Source organism: Miscanthus floridulus, chromosome 5 (assembly GCF_019320115.1).
Source record: "Miscanthus floridulus cultivar M001 chromosome 5, ASM1932011v1, whole genome shotgun sequence".
Classification (NCBI taxonomy): domain Eukaryota; kingdom Viridiplantae; phylum Streptophyta; class Magnoliopsida; order Poales; family Poaceae; genus Miscanthus; species Miscanthus floridulus.
In genome coordinates this window covers 51398954-51418503 of record NC_089584.1, presented here as the reverse complement: position 1 = coordinate 51418503, position 19550 = coordinate 51398954, and the positions used below count along the sequence as shown (strand labels likewise).

At 41.8% G+C, this 19550-nt stretch overlaps 1 protein-coding gene across 1 annotated transcript in view; it reads left to right on the top strand.

Moving 5' to 3' along the window:
• The first annotated feature begins 374 nt into the window (after positions 1-374).
• LOC136454634 (poly [ADP-ribose] polymerase 2-like) overlaps positions 375-19550 on the top strand; it is a 130370-nt gene continuing 111194 nt past the window's right edge. The window contains exons 1-2 of the mRNA XM_066454996.1: positions 375-549; positions 662-753. Coding sequence (XP_066311093.1) covers positions 375-549; positions 662-753 — 267 coding nt within the window. The remainder of the gene's footprint in view (positions 550-661; positions 754-19550) is intronic.

Genomic DNA, 19550 nt, shown 5'->3' with positions numbered 1-19550 from the left:
CACTCCGTTGGCAATAGTTTTACTCATAGCTCTAAACTGTATAGTGTCCAACGAGATCAAATGTGCTGCATTCGAACTTTCTTGTGAGTGCAGTAAAATATGAATAGCTATCTAGCTACTCTGTTTTGGCAGCTTGTTTCTCAATGTGTATTTCTTGGAAGGCATGCTCCTCAGAGATCAGGGAGATGTGGCCTCACCTTACCTCCTGCTATCGCCCGACATCTGGTGGAATTTGGGTCCATCGGCCGAGCATGTCCCCTGTTATAAAAATAGAGGAAAAATAGGGGAGGCAATACAGTTGCCTTGTAACCTTGTGAAGTCACCTTTCCTGCTCGCTTCCTCCTCCCTAGGACCTCGTTCTTCAAGCTTAAACCATGTTGGCGGAGAAGCGTCCAAGTGAGGAGATGATAGCATGGGAGTTGGATGTGACCAGGCATGCTCTCCGTGTGGAAAACCGAGAGGCGGAGTGGCTACGGTCGTCCCTCTCCACTATGGAGATGGCACTCACCGTAGCCGATAGGGAGATGGCCGCGGCTGAAGCCACAACGGGTTAAGCGTAGGCGCAGCTCATTGGTAAGGCATTGTCATTATTGTATCTTCTTGTTTTGTGTGGCACCACACCTTATTAATTGGTATGGTTTTCTTGTTCTTGCTCTTTCAGCTATCATGGAGCAGCTAAATGCCGTGTTCGTCCTATCGGTGGGGCCGAACTTCCTTGAGCGCATCCATGCTCTACCATCGCGGATCCGGGAGGTAGTGACGCATGGCTTTTGCCATGGGGCTACGTCAGCCCTGGCCACCACCCACCTCCATTCATATGCGAACTTGCATGCGGTGGAGCCAGGGTTTCCACCGGAGCTACCGGTCCAAAGGGCTTCATAGGATTTTTCCCTATAGGATTTGGATCCTTCAAAATTCATGTTTCTCCTCCATTCCAACGGAGCCAAAAGTTATTGAGTTTTTTGTCCATTTCTCAGGATTCAATTTTGCAGTGTTGGTGGGCCCCGAACATACGGGGAGATCTGCCCATGCAAAAATTTGATTTTAGGTGAAAATTTTGCACCGCGCCGAGTAGTCCTGCCAACACGCACCAAAGATTAGATGTCTCTCTTTTGCCCTCCGTGTGGAAATTAGGTTTACCATGCCATCAATTTTAGACAAGGGCATTTGTGGTACTATGATGGCCACATAAAAGTGCAAGGAGTCACCATATCTGCCTCCATCTCCATCCTCTAGCCACCACCATCTCTCCTCCCGCTCTAAATCCTAGCCCCATGGCCTTCCTCTCCACTATCTAGTCGCCCCATCTACCATCCCTCTCTGGACCCTAGGCGCCATCAGTACAATAGATCAACTCATCAATCTCCACTCTCTAGTGCCACCCTCTCTCATAGCTTTTCGAACCCTAGCTAGAGCCAGATCCCCTTCAATTCATCAATAGTAGGTCAGCTGATGGTGGATGGACTGCCTCGATGATGGTATAGGCCAGATCTAGATCCCCTACTTCAGCACCTGTCACGACTAGTTAGATCTAAACCCTAGCCAGAGTCATATCTGGTACCCCTTTATCAACATAGGCCATACCAGTTCCATGACCATGATGACAAGACGGTTGTGCCAACGATGAAGCATAGCTAGGGTACGTAGAGGAAGAGGTACCCAAATTCCTTTTATGATGTGTGTTGTATTGTAGTGGTTCAACCTGGGATATGTAGATAGCGATGGGGTTGCATATTTCCTATAGTTGAGTGTAGCTGACATGTGCTTATTGGATTAATGACTTTCATATAAGTTGTAGTTACTAGTTAGGCGCTTATTTGCATACTCTTGCTCTCTGTTATGTTGACATTCACTAGAAGCTTTAGTTAATAAATACCTTTGTAATCTAGATGAACAGTCACTAACTGCTTTTGAACGAGAGCGGGAGGCACAAGTCACAAAGATTCATAGGAAGATAGAAGAACTAGGGGTGGTTGTTGAGGGATTTGGTGATACAGATGAAACATATTCAGATTTGCAAGATGAGCCAGTGGCCCTTGTAGTTGATGTGCTTGTTCTACCTTGTATTGAGTTTGGGTGGGATGCGGCAGGGGTTGGGGGTGCAGATAGCAATGCAATTTGTACATGCTTCCTGCTTAAATTTGTTTCTCCAATTTCAGCATCTGGTTCGAAGAAGCCGTAGAGGAAGCTCCACCAGTGTCGCAGAACCGACCAATTTATAAGAGCACAAGTACAATGGTAGCCCGCAAGTGGTCGCACTGTCATACTTAAACCCACATAAACTTGGTAGTCCATCGAGTACCACGATGGGTCTCGATAAACGATTTACAACAACCAAGATCGTACAGGATTCAACATACATGTCACATATTACATAAAGTTCATAGATGCATTTCTATCATCAGAGTATGAAACAAAGTTATTACAAACCAAGTTTGATAGATAAAAGCGGAAGCAAAATAAGTTTGAAAGTAGCATTTGCCAACATAGTTTGATACAGTGCCAACATACGATCACAATCCACACAAAAGCATGTAGAAGGATTAAATAAGAAGCCTGCCCAAGGCTTACTCCTCATTCACAGCGGGATAGAAGCAACTCTTGCAATAACCATGGTAAACAGTGCCATCTGCAACAATGGGAAATAAACCTTGAGTACGAGAAGGTACTCAGCTAGACTTACCCATCATAAACCAGAAATAAAATGACTCCAAGGATCATGCAAGGCTGTATAAGTGGATGTAGCTTGACAACATTTTGCATAAAAAGCAATTAACTCGATTACATAATTATAATTCAGTTATCAAGTTAATTATGACTATCCATCTCTAAATTAGCAACTATCCTATGCCAAACATGTGGTATGTCATTTTAAGAGCATACAATAGTAACCATAGCAGGTATTGTAATTCCATGTTTATCTGAACCATCATATTCCATAATACAGTTACTACGATGTTGGGGCTAGCCAAGTTTCTCACTATCCGGGAGAGACGGCGATTCGAATCGATTTCAACCAGCTGGGATTTTACTCCTAACACAAACCTAGGCAGACTAGATCAACAGTCACCTTAGGTCACCTTTGGTACAACTCAAGTACACATTTCACGGGTTCTCCCAGCGCCGCACAATCAGGGACAACCAAATGCCAGGACGTTTAGGCCCAGCCTGCCCTTGGGCTTAGTCTGGCTCCCCACACATCCTTACTACCATCTAGAGTGCACACTCTTACAGAGCAGGGCCTGGCCTAAGTTGAGCTACTCGGCTTCGCGGTCGAAATGAGTTATCCGGCCAGCTAAGTGATAGGCATGCGTTCAATCTTGTCAGAAGTACCAACAATGGTATGGTCCTTAATCGGCACAGACGGAATCATATGAGTCAACCTACCATAGACTCCGCCCGGCCTTGATTTACTTTTACCCCATGGTTCTTTTCCACGATAGCAAATATAGCCAACCGTGCTTTGGTATCCACCTATATCTCGCAGGTGACAGGAAATCACCCGACTTCTACTGGTCTAAGCATAAATTTGATCCTAGACCTATATAGGGATAAAGGTAGTATTTCTAGACAAGGAAATCATATGCTTCAAGTGGTTCCAATCAACTCTTATAACCTAATGCATCAATCATAAGGACTTGAGTAATATTTTGTAAAATACTGGGAGACTTAGAATGCTCCAGGGCTTGCCTTTCACAAAGGAAGTGGAGCGGTGGTCAGGGCACTCCGGAAGCTCCTCTAGGTTCCACTCCTTGCCTTTGGGAGCTATGGCTTGAGGAATCTCCTGCTGGTCCCCTTCCTCTCCTTCGTTGAACTCTAGCAACGTTATCTCCTGTGTCGATCCTAGATGCATGAGTATGGCATAAGATATTGCGAATGCATACATGTTGACAAGTATAGTATGGTGATACATGATGAATGGATTCTTGTATGCATTCTTAACAACATGGTGTTAAAGTAATAATAAGTGCATCACATTTTACTGAGTATGTGCATATCTCTTCTTGATTATTTCATCAACTACTTCAACAATGCATTTACTATATCACAAAACAGCAGCTACTTATTTTACTCATAACTGAAGTTCTACTTATCCAAATGTGGTGATCTTGGACTTTTTGGAAAGCTTATAAAATTATCTACAACTTTCCTTTAATACTCTTACTATGATTCAAGATCTATATAGGGCAAACAATTCATTCAATCAAATCTGTCCAGAAAGTAAACCTTTTAGACAGCAAACTTGTAACAGCTAGAACTCAAAAACCCTAAGTCCTATGGTTGTGAAAATTTAACACAAGGTATATTAGTAAGTTATCTACAACTTTGTTATTAACAAGTTTTACAGCAGAGACTATTATCCATACGAAATCATCCACACAATCAAAACTATACATGCAATCTTGTATTTGAATGATAAAGCGATAATTAGTTATTTGTATACAATCAATGGCTTCTAAGCCTTACCATTGACATCAATAGTTACTATGCATCATAAGAACCATAGAAAACATCATGCTTAATTACAATCTAATTATTTAAATGCCTTTATTAATTTAATTAAATAATTAGGGGAAATACTAAACATATACTAAAGGTGCATCATAAATTCTCACAAATTTATAGTCTCTTACTAGTGCTACCAATAGACCCCTATAAAAGTTTCATGCCATTTTACCAAGTAAAACATCCTATGCAAAAATGACAAGGCATAAAGGCTTAAAATAGCACAAATAGGAAACCCTAGTGAAAAGTGTCAAGCAACAGATTTTATATTTTTGTTAGCATCCATATGGTACTAGGACAACCTCCAATAAATTTCATGAGTATTGGATTCATAATTAATTTATAAAAATTCATACAAGAATCACCTAATTATAAAAGGAAAATCTATAACTAGAAATATATTCATCCTATGGCCCTCAAGTTTTTACCAGAGCTTATACTTATCAAGAACAGCTCACCACATAAATTTCATAATTTTTGGAGCACTGGAACTCTAGATATAAATTAAACAATTTTACATACATTTAAAAACACATTTCAAGTTTCATTTCAAATCTTCTAGAAACTCTACTACAAATGCTAATATCATATTTTTCATAAATACTACACTTCCTAAGGAACACTACAAAATTTGGTTCACAAATTTTGGATCTCTATAACTCAACTTATCAATTTTCAAAGTTGCACACGAAAACAGGAACAAATGAACTAGCCTACTGCACTACAGTCGCTGACAGGCGGGACCTGCTGTCAGTCGACCCCACATGTCAGTGAAACAAATACATGGCACGACACTGCATCGATGCGGTTTGGCCACAGCTCATCGTCGGTGAGGTCGCCGGCGGTGATAAATGAACCTACGTGTTCTACGGAGCAGCGCGCGTCTAATGACCTAGGTGGTGGCAGTGAAGGTGTGGTGGAGCATGCTCATCACCGGCCATGGTGGCATGGCGGCGCTGCTCAGCGGTGCGCCGGTCATGACCGGCCATAGCGAAGCCAGGCGAGGTGTGCTACAACATCATGGTGACCGAGCGAATACATCTATGCGACCTAGGCGGTTGGAGGTGCTCTAGCGAAGCATGGCCACGGCGGTGGCCATGGCGGAGCTCCTACAAGGACGCACCCATAGTGGCGCAATGTGAACAACGACTTACCAAAGGCACGACAGTGGGCGCGGCAAGGTGGGAAGGGTGGAGCAGGGTGAGGCGGAGCTACGAGTGCGGTCGATTAGAGAATGGGGCGGCGGTGAGCATGGGCGAGCTCAGCGAAGTGGCTGCGATGGCAACGGCGGCTACTGTGTTGCTGCCAACGGTGAAGGAGGAGGCCAGAAAATGAAATGCTGAGTGCTGGCATGATGGGCGGATGCTGGGGGTGATAAAGGCACGCTCGGGCCCCACGCTGCCTGGCTAGACAGACCAGCGGCGACACGTGGCTTGCCACCGGCTCCACATGGTGGCCAGACTCTGTGGCCGGTCGGCCACTGAAGAACGAGTTGGCTCAGACATCAACGCCCCGATATAGCCCTAACGACGTGATTTCACGATGATCAAACAGATAATCAATAACTCCATCGTGCAAACAACCTAAATGGGAATTGCAGACCTATGTACTAGCTCCAATTTCTATTTAGAACTCATGCCCTAATTCTCAACCAAACTCGAGTTATTTCATCCCAAAGTCGAGCTTGTCAGCACTATCATGGTATATGACATAGAAAATTTTTGGTAAGTGTTGAAAATAGGGAATTGATGATTCTTGTGAGCCTAATTCAAGCATGTTAGGAGCTAAACTAGTATATGACCCAAAAATAAAAGTTGTTCCTCTTATCAAATACTACAACTTTGCTTTAGTGACCACCTCCATGAAAGGTCTCTATCATATGGTTCAAACTTGGTCAAACACCTTACATTCAAAAGATGACTTATACATGAACTAGTACTTAGTGACCAATTTAGCACTAACCATGAATACCAAAGTTGTTCATAATGATCTTCTAAACATGATTAAACTATTTGTAAGGTCACATAATCATTTCTTGCATTGGTTACACATAGAGCTGTCTAGGTCAACATATATAGCATCACTTAAGGACTTGATCATGAAAAGTGACCTTCATAACCATTGTTCCACTAGTCATCATATGTGTAGCTAATATGCTTTAGTGACTCACATAAACCATTACATGTATTCACTCATGATCATATGCATAGATACAAGGAGACATGAAATAACAAGCATGTTTCATATGTTTCAATCACATGTTTCAATTGTAAAAGCTTATATATGAATGCACTTTGCTCATGCTCATGCAATGCAAGTCAAATTATGCAAGCTCAACACCTAGGGTGTTACAGCCCCTCCCCCTTATAAAAATCTCATCTCGAGATTTGCAAGACCTACCATTCTTGGAAAAAGGCAGGATAAACCTCTCGTAAATAATCCTCTCGCTCCCACGTAACATCTTGTTCACTGTGATTGTTCCACACCACCTTATAGAACTTAATGATCTTACTCCGTGTTACTCTTTCCATCTTTTCTAACACTTGGATTGGCTTTTCTTCATAGGTCAAATATAATTGAAACTTTATGTTGGTGGGTGCAATAGCTTCTTCAGGTATACGAAGACATTTCTTCAACTGAGAAACATGGAAGACATCAAATATTGCACTCATCTCTGGTGGAAGTTGTAACTTATAAGCGACATTCCCTTTCCATTCCATAATCTTGTATGGTCCTACATATCTAGGCGCAAGCTTCTTTTTCACTCCAAACCTCTTCACCCCCTTCATGGGTGATACTTTCAAGTATACATAGTCGCCCACTTCAAAAGTTAGTGGCCTTCTTCTTTTATCAGCATAACTCTTTTATCTAGATTGAGCTACCTTCATATGCTATTGCATAATACACACTTGCTCTTTAGCTTCATTGACAAAGTCAATACCAAAGTATCTCCTTTCACCGGGCTCAATCCAATTCAACGGAGTTCTATATTTTCTGTCGTACAAGGCTTCAAACTGAGCCATCTTGATACTTGCTTGATAACTGTTGTTGTAGGAGAACTTAGCTAAAGGTAACCATTTCTCCCATGAACCCTTGGAAGATATAACACAAGCTCTCAGCAAATCTTCTAAGATCTGGTTCACTCGCTCAGTTTGTCCTAAAGTTTGTGGATGGTATGCCGAACTTCTGATCAATTTAGTTCCCAAAGCTTGGTGCAAATGTTCCCATAAACGAGCTACGAACTGTGGTCCTCGGTCTAAGATTATGGTCCTAGGTACTCCATGTAGTCTCACGATCTGAGAAACATACAGCTCAGCGTACTTCCCCACGTGATACCTTATGTTCACAGGTATAAAATGTGCTAACTTGGTGAGACGATCTACAATGACCCATATTGAATCGTGACCTTGTTGTGTCATTGGAAGGCCTATGATAAAGTCCATACTGATTTCTTCCCATTTCCAACCTAGAATAGGCAATGGCTGAAGTAACCCAGTAGATTTCATATGAATAGTTTTTACTCTACTGCAGTTATCGCACCTAGTGACATAGGCTGCGATCTCCTTCTTCATCTTAGTCCACCAAAAATAGGTTTTCAAATCTTGATACATCTTACTACTACTCGGATGGATAGACAATTTGGATGAATGAGCTTCCTCTAGAATTTGATTTCTAAGCTCACGGTCTTTCGTACCACAAGTCGGTCCTCAAACCATAGCACACCCCTTTCGTCCAATCTGAAATGCTTAGTTTCTTGCTCTTTCATCTTTCTCTTGATGTGACTTATACCTATATCTGTCTGCTGCAGCTCTATGATTTTGCTCTTAAGTGAGCAACTAATAGTGATATTGTGCAGTACAACAGGATGTAACAAATTGAAGCCATCTTCCAACAATGCTTGGACAGTGTTGCAATGAGATTTCCGACTGAGTGCATCGGCTACAACATTGGCTTTCTCCAGATGGTAATGTACTTCCAAATTGTAGTCCTTAATCAGTTCTAGCCATCTTCGCTGTCTCATGTTCAGCTCTGGTTGGGTAAAGATATACTTGAGACTTTTATGGTTAGTATATATATGACATACATTGCCCAACAAATAATGTCTCCATATCTTTAATGCATGAACAACTGCTGCAAGTTCCAAATCATGCGTGGGGTAGTTGACTTCATGCTTTCTCAACTGTCGAGAAGCATATGCAATAACTCTTCCTTCTTGCATGAGCACACACCCCAAACCTATACCCGATGCATCACAAAATTCATCGAAAGGCTTCTTAATGTTGGGTTGTGCTAAGACAGGGGCTGTAGTTAACAGAGTCCTGAGGGTGTGAAAAGCTGCTTCACATTCTAGTGTCCAATTGAACTTTGCATCCTTCTAAAGTAGCCTAGTCATGGGCTTAGCTATCTTTGAGAAATCTGGGATGAAACAACGATAATATCCTGCTAACCCTAGAAAACTCCGAACTTCATGAACCAAAGTCGGGGCCTTCCAATCCATGACCTCTTGTACTTTTGATGGGTCTACCGATATTCCATCTCTTGATAAGATATGACCTAAGAAAGGTACTTTGCTCAACCAAAATTCACACTTGCTAAATTTCGCATATAACTTATGCTCCCTCAATCTGGATAGAACAATCCTCAGATGCTCTTCATGATCCGCCTCATTTTCCAAATAAATCAATATATCAACGATAAACATGACCATGAACTTGTCAAGCTTGGGCATGAATATCGAATTCATCAGGTACAAAAAGTAGGTAGGAGCATTCGTTAGTCCGAAAGACATAACCAAATACTCATATAAGCCGTACCGAGTGGAGAAAGCAGTCTTGGGTATATCCTCTGGCCTAATCTTTATCTGATGATAGCCTGATCTCAAGTCAATCTTGGAGAATACCTTTGCCTTTGCCAACAGATCGAACAAGATGTCGATGTGGGGCAACGGGTACTTGTTCTTGATGGTCACAGCATTGAGTGGTCTGTAATCTACACACATTCTCAGGGACTTGTCCTTCTTCTTTACAAACAATGCTGGACATCCCCATGGAGATGAACTAGGTTGAATGAGACCCTTGTCCAATAGATCCTGTAACTAAATCTTAAGTTCTGCTAACTCATTTGGTGGCATCCTATAAGGTCTTCTTGAGATAGGTGTCGTACCTGGCACTAACTCAATCTTAAATCCACATCTCTATCAGGTGGTAAACCTGATAACTCCTCTGGAAATACATCCGGAAACTCACAAACCATGGGGATATCACAAAGGGTAGTGGTTTGGATAGCACAAGCTAGGTGTTGGAGTTCAAAATTTCAAGAGAGTGGTACTAGAAAAGCATTTCCTCCCTTGGATTCTCTCAACATAATAGTACGAGTGCTAGTGTCAATGAGAACACCATGATCCTTCATCTAGTTCATGCCTAAGATTACACTTATGGATAATCCGGGCAATATTATCAAATCCATTGTATACTCCCTCTCTAAAATAGAGATGAGCATGTTTCTGACTATCTTATTTGTAGAAATAGTAGCCCTAGCCGAACTTATATTATAACCACCCTTGCTTACTTCAATGATTTTCTATTCATGTCTAGATGCAAATGCTTGACTCATAAATGAATGAGAAGACAATAGGGAGATGCTTGTTGACAAGAAATATACCAGCCATGACAACTTCTCCAGCGGGCACTTCCTCAATAGCGGTATAGTGCACGTATCCCAGACGTGCCCTTGAGTTTGTCTGCCTCTGATTGTTCTGATTCTGATTGGCATTCTTCTTTGGGTGGGGGCACTCCTTGGCCCAATGACCCACTTGATTGCAGTTGTAGCAAGGTTGATTACTCCTAGGTCCTGTGGAGTTTCCTTGACCGCCATTTCCTTTAGGTAAGGCAATAGTGAATGCCTTATGGAACACTTTCTGAGGCCTGCTATTCTGAGCTTTTGGTGGTGGAGGCCTAAACTTCGGTGCAAGTGGGCGGAACTGTGGCCTAGCTGTGATAGGAGCTCTGGACTATGAAGATCTAGAGGCACCTGCCTCAAATGCCCTCTTGCGACCCTTAGCTATCGCATGCATGTTGTTATGATTTTCCTGGGTCAGAGCATCGCTAATAAACTTGTTATAGGTGGTGCACTTGGAATTTGCTATGGTCTTCATCAGTTTTGTGCCTAGACCCTACTTCAAGCTCTCTATCTTCTTCTCCTCGGTATCCACAAAACCTAGAGCATACCTGGATAGGTTATTGAACGCATGCATATATTCTGTGAGGGTCTTTGTCCCTTTGGTGAGCCTCATAAATTCAGCCACCTTCATGCGCATTAGGCCTAGGGGAATGTGATGCCCCCGAAAAGCCAACTTGAACTGCTCCCATGTTACTTGCGCATTAGCAGGTAGAGAGGACAAGAAATGTGTCCACCAGATCCCTGCTGGTCCCTACAACTGATGGGACGCATACTCAGCCTTCAGGTGCTCGATGACTCTTAGTAGACGAAACTTCTGCTCAATGGTGTTGAGCCACTCGTCCGCCTATAGTGATTCCTCTACCACCTTAAAGATAGGAGGCTTTGTATCTAGAAATTCCTTGAAGGTATTGTGCTGATTAGGCTTGGGCCCTTGTTGCTGTGGGTGGCCACGAGCGGTGTTCTACGCGATGAGGCGCAGAGCTTCCTCCATTGTCCTTTGGCTTCCCAAGAATTGGGCTAAGAACTCCTGAGCAGATGGTGGTGGCGGTGGTGGTAAGTCACCATTGTTGCCATCATGGCTGCTACTAGCTCCTGCACGGGTGCGAGTCATCTGCGAAGTTGCAACAATAAACGATTATTGGTTGATGTCAAAAGATTGCAAATGAATTCATAATCATGCCAAACTAGAATTACTAGAGATAATCTCAAATTCTTACAATAAAAACAGAGGCATAATAATTCATTCTCACACCATGACACCACCAATTTGATCACTTATCGGACTCATAGCACGTTAGCATTCACATCATGATCACTGATAAATTAACTGGAATTTGCATTAGCGTTTAACCAAACGTGCGATAGTCATGCAATTAACAATATTACATGATAGTCCAATCACCAACACCAAATTCAAACTACAGGTCCATTACATAAATAGTGATGATACATCAAGCACTTCTACTAAGTACTAAGCGATCTAATCCTCATCATGATCACTATCGAGGTCAGAGATAGGATCATCTCCTTCCTCAGGCTCCACTTCTTCCTCGTCCTCATCATCATCTTCCTTCATATTTGGACCATCTTCTTCCTCATCAAGGATTGGGTTCAGCTGGTTGTTCAAATAGTGCACCTCATGCTAAAGGTTCATCACTTGAAGTTGATCCTATGCAAGCTGCTGACGTAAGCCCCTTTCAGCACGGTCCTGCGCGTTACTCATGTCGCGGTGCCTATCCTATTCTATCCTTACTGTAGCAACACAGTTTTCTGCTACATCTCGCTGGCGTCTAGCTGTGGACACCTCAGCACGGGCAGCCTCCAACTACTCCCGCAGTCCTACAAGCAATGCTTGATCATCAGCTCTCGCTTCTTGGGCTGCTGCTCTCTGTTGATCCACTTGCTCCATTTAGGCATGGAGAGTGCCCAAAGCTGCATATGCTTGGTCAGATTCCCATCGGGCTTTACTTGCGGCTTTCTTTTGCTTGCGCACACACTTCTTGAGCTTATGCTGTGCAGCTTTAGCTCTCATGAGCTTGTCCATGCAAGTGGTGTATGATTCCTGCCAGAAATCCCTGGTGTCCTGGCGTGTACAAAATATCTTCATCACCGCAAACATGGCACTCATAGTGGGACTAGAGCTATTTGCCCGCTCATCTCGATCTCGGATCAATGCATTTTGGTTGTGTTGTTCCCATATTGCTGTGGATGGATCCACCCAAGGAAACATACTCGTAGCACTGCCAGTAAGTGCATCCCTATGCTGCTGACAGATCCGACTCAAAACCTCAAAGGCCACTACCTGGGCAGCCTCCCAAGGTGTTTCCCTTCCAATTCCGCCTTCCACTCCTGCCAGAAGGGTGCTTGTGTGTGGGCTGGTATAGTTAGCCGCACCTCGTACCATGGCTACCCCTCCAAGTACTCTTCATTCCAATGATAAAGGGGCGGTTCATGGTACCCCGCAAAGTGTAAAACTCCCGACAGTAGAGTAGGCGTTCTGAAAACCATCAGGAAATTCTCACATCTAACGGGCGCTGCCATCTGTACCATCAACATGTACAACTTTGTGAGATAAGGCCATGATGGATAAGAGTTACATAACCGAGTAAGAAATTTATAAGGGGAGGAACAATGTAATTATTTGAATGATACTTATCATGATGCATGCTCGTTCCATACATCCTCACAAACTTAGGAAAAATTATTTCTAACGACATATATGGTGGCATACATACATTCTCTCATATATAGCGTAACTAGTCGAGCTACATATTTCGTTGTTAGCGTACTTGCATAAAAGCTTCATTTCAGCCCATCCCATAATTAAATATGCAGAATGTAATTCTAAATACTTCCATATATGTATACCCATACATATACTTCCGTATCAAAGCTATCCGATAACAGTTTATACCCACAATTAAATACGCACCACATACACATGCAAGCATGCAAACATAGTCATACCAAAACTAACTCTCCCCGACCACATGCTCACATCTTGCGGTCATGCCACTCATCAACTTACCTTGACGTAGAGGCATTTGATCCATACATATTTGACGACAAAAGTAAAACCCCCATGTTAGTACTTAAATAGCCACCTTATAGTCCTTAACTTGGGCATAAGGAAAGTGATCACTAGCACACTTTAGATTTCAAATACCTATTTATATAGCTATTAGTTGCTAGAAAGGTTTTTGGAAAACAAAAACTTTTGTTTTAAATACACATGTGACAATTAACGTTGAACCTTGCTCTGATACCAGCTGTCACAGAACTGACTAATTTATAAGAGCACAAGTACAATGGCAGCCCGCAAGCGGTCGCACTATCATACTTGAACCCATATAAACCTGGTAGTCCGTTGAGTACCACGACGGGTCTCGATAAATGATTTGCAACAACCAAGATCATACAGGATTCAACATACATGTCACATATTACATAAAGTTCATAGATACATTTCCATCATCAGAGTATGAAACAAAGTTATCACAAACCAAGTTTGATAGATAAAAGTGGAAGCAAAATAAGTTTGAAAGTAGCATTTGCCAACATAGTTTGATACAGTGCCAACATATGATCACAATCCACACAAAAGCATGTAGAAGGATTAAATAAGAAGCCTGCCCAAGGCTTACTCCTCATCCACAGCGGGATAGAAGCAACTCTTGCAATAACCATGGTAAACAGTGACATATGCAACAATGGGAAATAAACCCTGAGTATGAGAAGGTACACAGCTAGACTTACCCATCATAAACCAAAAATAAAATGACTCTAAGGATCATGCAAGGCTGTATAAGTGGATGTAGCTTCACAACATTTTGCATAAAAAGCGAGTAACTCAATTACACAATTATACTTTAGTTATCAAGTTAATTATGACTATCCATCTCTAAATTAGCAACTATCCTATGCCAAACATGTGGTATTTCATTTTAAGAGCATACAATAGTAACCATAGCAGGTATTGTAATTCCATGTTTATCCGAACCATCATATTCCATAATATAGTTACTACGATGTTGGGGCTAGCAAAGTTTCTCACTATCCAGGAGAGACAGCGATTCGAATCGATTTCAACCAGCTGGGATTTTATTCCTAACACAAACCCAGGCAGACTAGATCAATAGTCACCTTAGGTCACCTTTGGTATAACTCAAGTACACATTTCACGGGTTCGCCCAGCGCCGCATAATCAGGGACAACCAAATGCCAGGACGTTCAGTCCCAGCCTGCCCTTGGGCTTAGTCTAGCTCCCCGCACATCCTTACTACCATCCAAAGTGCGCACTCTTATAGAGTGGGGCCTAGCCTAAGTTGAGCTACTCGGCTTCGCGGTCGAAATGAGTTATCCGGCCAGCTAAGTGATAGGCATGCGTTCAATCTTGTCAGAAGTGCCAACAACAGTACGGTCCTTAATCGGCACAGACAGAATCACATGAGTCAACCTACCATAGACTCCGCCTAGCCTTGATTTACTTTTAACCCATGGTTCTTTTCCACGATAGCAAATATAGCCAACCGTGCTTTGGTATCCACCTATATCTCATAGGTGACAGGAAATCACCCGACTTCTACTGGTCTAAGCATGGCTAAGCATAAATTCAATCCTGGACCTATATAGGGTTAAAGGAAGTATTTCTGGACAAGAAAATCATTTGCATCAAGTGGTTCCAATCAACTCTTATAACCTAATGCATCAATCATAAGGACTTGAGTAATATTTTGTAAAATACTCAGAGACTTAGAATGCTCCGGGGCTTGCCTTTTAGAAAGGAAGTGGGTGGTGGTCAGGGCACTCTGGAAGCTCCTCTAGGTTCAGCTCCTCGCCTTCAGGAGCTACGGCTTGAGGAATCTCCTACTGGTCCCCTTCCTCTCCTTCGTTGAACTCCGGCAATGTTATCTCCTCTATCGATCCTAGATGCATGAGTATGGCATAAGATATTGTGAATGAATACATGTTGACAAGTATAGTATGGTGATACATAATGAATGGATTCTTGTAAGCATTCTTAACAACATGGTGTTAAAGTAATAATAAGTGCATCACATTTTACTGAGTATGTGCATATCTCTTCTTGATTATTTAATCAACTACTTCAACAATGCATTTACTATATCACAAAACACCAGCTACTTGTTTTACTCATAACTAAAGTTTTACTTATCCAAATGTGGTGATCTTGGACTTTCTAGAAAGCTTATAAAATTATATACAACTTTTCTTTAATACTCTTACTATGATTCAAGAGCTATATAGGGCAAACAATTCATTCAATCAAATCTATCCAGAAATTAAACCTTTCGGACATCAAACTTGTAACAGCTAGAACTCAAAAACCCTAAGTCCTATGGTTGTGAACATTTAACACAAGGTAGATTAGTAAGTTATCTACAACTTTGTTATTAGCAATTTTTACAGCAGAGACCATTATCCATACGAAATCATCCACAAAATCAAAACTATACATGTAGTCTTGTATTTGAATGATAAAGCGATAATTAGTTATTTGTATACAATCAATGGCTTCTAAGCCTTACCATTGACATCAACAGTTACTATGCATCATAAGAACCATAGAAAACATCATGCATAATTACAATCTAATTATTTAAATGCATTTATTAATTTAATTAAATAATTAGGGGAAATACTAAACATATACTAAAGGTGCATCATAAATTCTAAAAATTTACAGTGGCTTACTAGTGCTACAAATAGACCCCTATAAAAGTTTCATGCCATTTTACCAAGTAAAACATCCTATGCAAAAATGACAAGGCATAAAGGCTTAAAATAGCATAAATAGGAAACCCTAGTGAAAAGTATCAAGCAAAAGATTGTATATTTTTCTTAGCATCCATATGGTACTAGGACAACCTCCAATAAATTTCATGAGTGTTGGAGTCATAATTAATTTATAAAAATTCATACAAGGATCGCCTAATTATAAAAGGAAAATCTATAACTAGAAATCTATTCATGCTATGGCCCTCAAAATTTTACCAGAGCTTATACTTATCAAGAGCAGCTTACCACATAAAGTTCATAATTTTTGGACCACAAGAACTCTAGATATAAATTAAACAAGTTTACATACATTTAAAAACACATTTCAAGTTTCATTTTTGAATCTTCCAGAAACTCTACTACAAAAGCTAATATCATATTTTTCATAAATACTACACTTCCTAAGGAACACTACAAAATTTGGTTCACAAATTTTGGATCTCAATAGCTCAACTTATCAATTTTCAAAGTTGTACACAAAAACAGGAACAAATGAACTAGCCTACTGCACTACAGTCGCTGACAGGCGGGACCCACTGTCAGTCGACCCCACACGTCAGTGAAACAAAAATAGGGCATGGCGCTGCATCGACGTGGTTCAGCCATAGCTCATCGCCGGTGAACTCGCCGATAGAGACAAGTGAACCTACATGTTCTACGGAGCAGTGTGCGTCTAATGACCTAGGTGGTGGCAGTGAAGGTGTGGCGGAGCATGCTCGTCGCTGGCCATGGCGGCACGGTGACCGAGTGAATACATCTATGCGACCTAGGCGGCTAGAGGTGCTCTGGCGAAGCAAGGCCACAGCGGTGGCCATGGCGGAGCTCCTGCAAGGATGCACCCGTAGTGGCGCAACGTGAACGACGACTTACCAAAGGCATGACGGTGGGCGCAACAAGGTGGGAAGGGTGGAGCAGGGTGAGGCGGAGCTGTGAGTGTGGCCGATTGGAGAATGGGGCTGCGATGGCGACGGCGGCTGCTGCGATGCTGCGAACGATGAAGGAGGAGGCCAGAAAATGAAAATGGTGAGTGCAGGCGTGACGGGCGAACACTGGGGGTGATAAAGGCGTGCTCGGGCCTGGCGCTGCCTGGCTAGATAGACCGGCGATGACGCGCGGCTTGCCATTGGCTCCACACGGCGGCCAGACTCTGTGGCCGATCGGCCACTGAAGAATGAGCTGGTTCAGACATCAGTGCCCCGATACAGCCCTAACGACGTGATTTCACGGCGATCAAACAGATAATCCGCAGCTCCATCGTGCAAACAACCTAAATGGGAATTATAGACCTATGTACCAGCTACAATTTCTATTTAGAACTCATGCCCTAATTCTCAACCAAACTCGAGTTATTTCATCCCAAAGTCAAGCTTGTCAGCACTGTCAGGGTATATGACTTTGGAAAATTTTGCTAAGTGTTAAAAATAGGGAATTGATTATTCTTGTGAGGCTAATTCAAGCATGTTAGGAGCTAAACCAGTCTATGACCCAAAAATAAAAGTTATTCCTCTTATCAAATACTATAACTTTGCTTTACTGACCACCTCAATGCATGGTCTCTATCATATGGTTCAAACTTGGTCAAACACCTTACATTCAAAAGATGGCTTATACATGAACTAGTACTTAGTGACCAATTTAGCACTAACCATGAATACCAAAGTTGTTCATAATGATCTTCTAAACATGTTTAAACTATTTTCAAGGTCACACAATCATTTCTTGCATTGGTTACACATAGAGCTGTCCAGGTCAACATATATAGCATCACTTAAGGACTTGATCATGAAAAGTGACCTTCATAACCATTGTTCCACTAGTCATCATATGTGTAGCTAATATGCTTTAGTGACTCACATAAACCATTACATGTATTCACTCATGATCATATGCATAGATACAAGGAGACATGAAATAACAAGCATGTTTCATATGTTTCAATCACATGTTTCAATTGTAAAAGCTTATATATGAATGCACTTTGCTCATGCTCATGCAATGCAAGTCAAATTATGCAAGCCCAACACCTAGGGTGTTACAACCAGCAAGACAAAAGGCAGCGCTAATATCAGTCCTAGGGGAAGGCAGTCCAAGAGAGTGTAGTCAACATGACCTGGAGAGTAGACTCATGGATCTGAGAAGAACAAGCAAAACCGTGCAAAAGTGAAGTGCCACCAGGCTATAGGATCTCGCTCCTATGCTATACAGCTGCAATCATTTGTGAGTGATGGTTGTGTTTTATTGTTACTGTAGCCTTTGTATAAATAGAAACTCATGTGCACTACTAATAGAAGCAATAGTGGCAGGAGCCTAAGCCCCCTTTGGAATGCAGGATCAGAAAAACATAGGAATAGGAAAAAAATAGGAATATGATTGGAATGCATGTGAAAAATAGAGGAATTTTGTTAGAAGGGGTGTTTGGTTTTGTACAGGAAAAACATAGGAAACTAATACAATGAGGCTTCACTGGATGTTTTTTCCTTTGTTTTTCCTATGAAAATTGAAGGATAGGAAACTTTCCTATGGTTTTCCTTCCCCCATTTCTTCATGTGAAGCCGATGCCTCTATGGTGCTGATTCCATAGGATTACTGATTCCTACATTTTTTCTTTAGAAATCCTATGAACCAAAGGGGCCCTAAATTTGGCATCATCATTTAATTTTGAAGTGCAATGCCTATGCATTTTGCTTATGTAACATATTGTTTAGTGCTTGAATTTCATAGTATGTAATCCATATTAGTACCTGTGTGTTGTGCTTATGTAGAGTGTTTGGTTGAGGGCCATCGGCCGCCACACCACTAAATGTGGCTCGCCACAGGAACCGAAGGAGTTGTTTGGTTGCTGACTTAAATGAGGCTGCCATAGCTCTACTCAGTAGAGAATGAGCCACAAGAGTGTGGCAGATGACAACCCCACCACCGCCACAACTCTCCACAACATGGCTATGTGTGGCCAAGATCCAAATAGCCCCATAATCCATATCAATATGAAACCTATGTTACTTATTATGAACTAATCTCTTGGGTTTTCAATTAAAGTCCTCTTCCACTATGTGTAACCTAATGTTTATTGCATGAATTTCATAGGAAGCTATGGAAACTATGCAAGAAGAACTTGTTGCTAATGGGCATGAACCAATGACAAGTGTTGATGTTGTTCCCATGGTCCTTTGCCTCTCCCATGGCCATGTACACTCCTAGGTCGGTGTCAACACCCTTTTTTTAAAGAATACTGGTATCCCAACAAGTTCTGCCAGAACAGAGACATTAGCAGAGAGAATGCTTTAGGAACTGCTTGTTGTTAAATTGGAAAGTTCTGCTAACCTCATCGAACAAGTGGATGAACTAAAGAGGAAGACAGAAAAGACTGAAAGGGAGTTTGAGGAGTTCAAGATACAACAATAGGAGGAGTACAATAAGCTATGTGAGGATATCATGTGCTTCAGTTCTTCTTCTGGTAACTCTCAGTCGTCAACTTTGTTGGCTTGATGCAGTGAACATTTGTGGTTTGATGTGTGTACTCGTGTACTATTTTGATGTGGTGAAACTATCAGTGGTTTGCTGCTGAT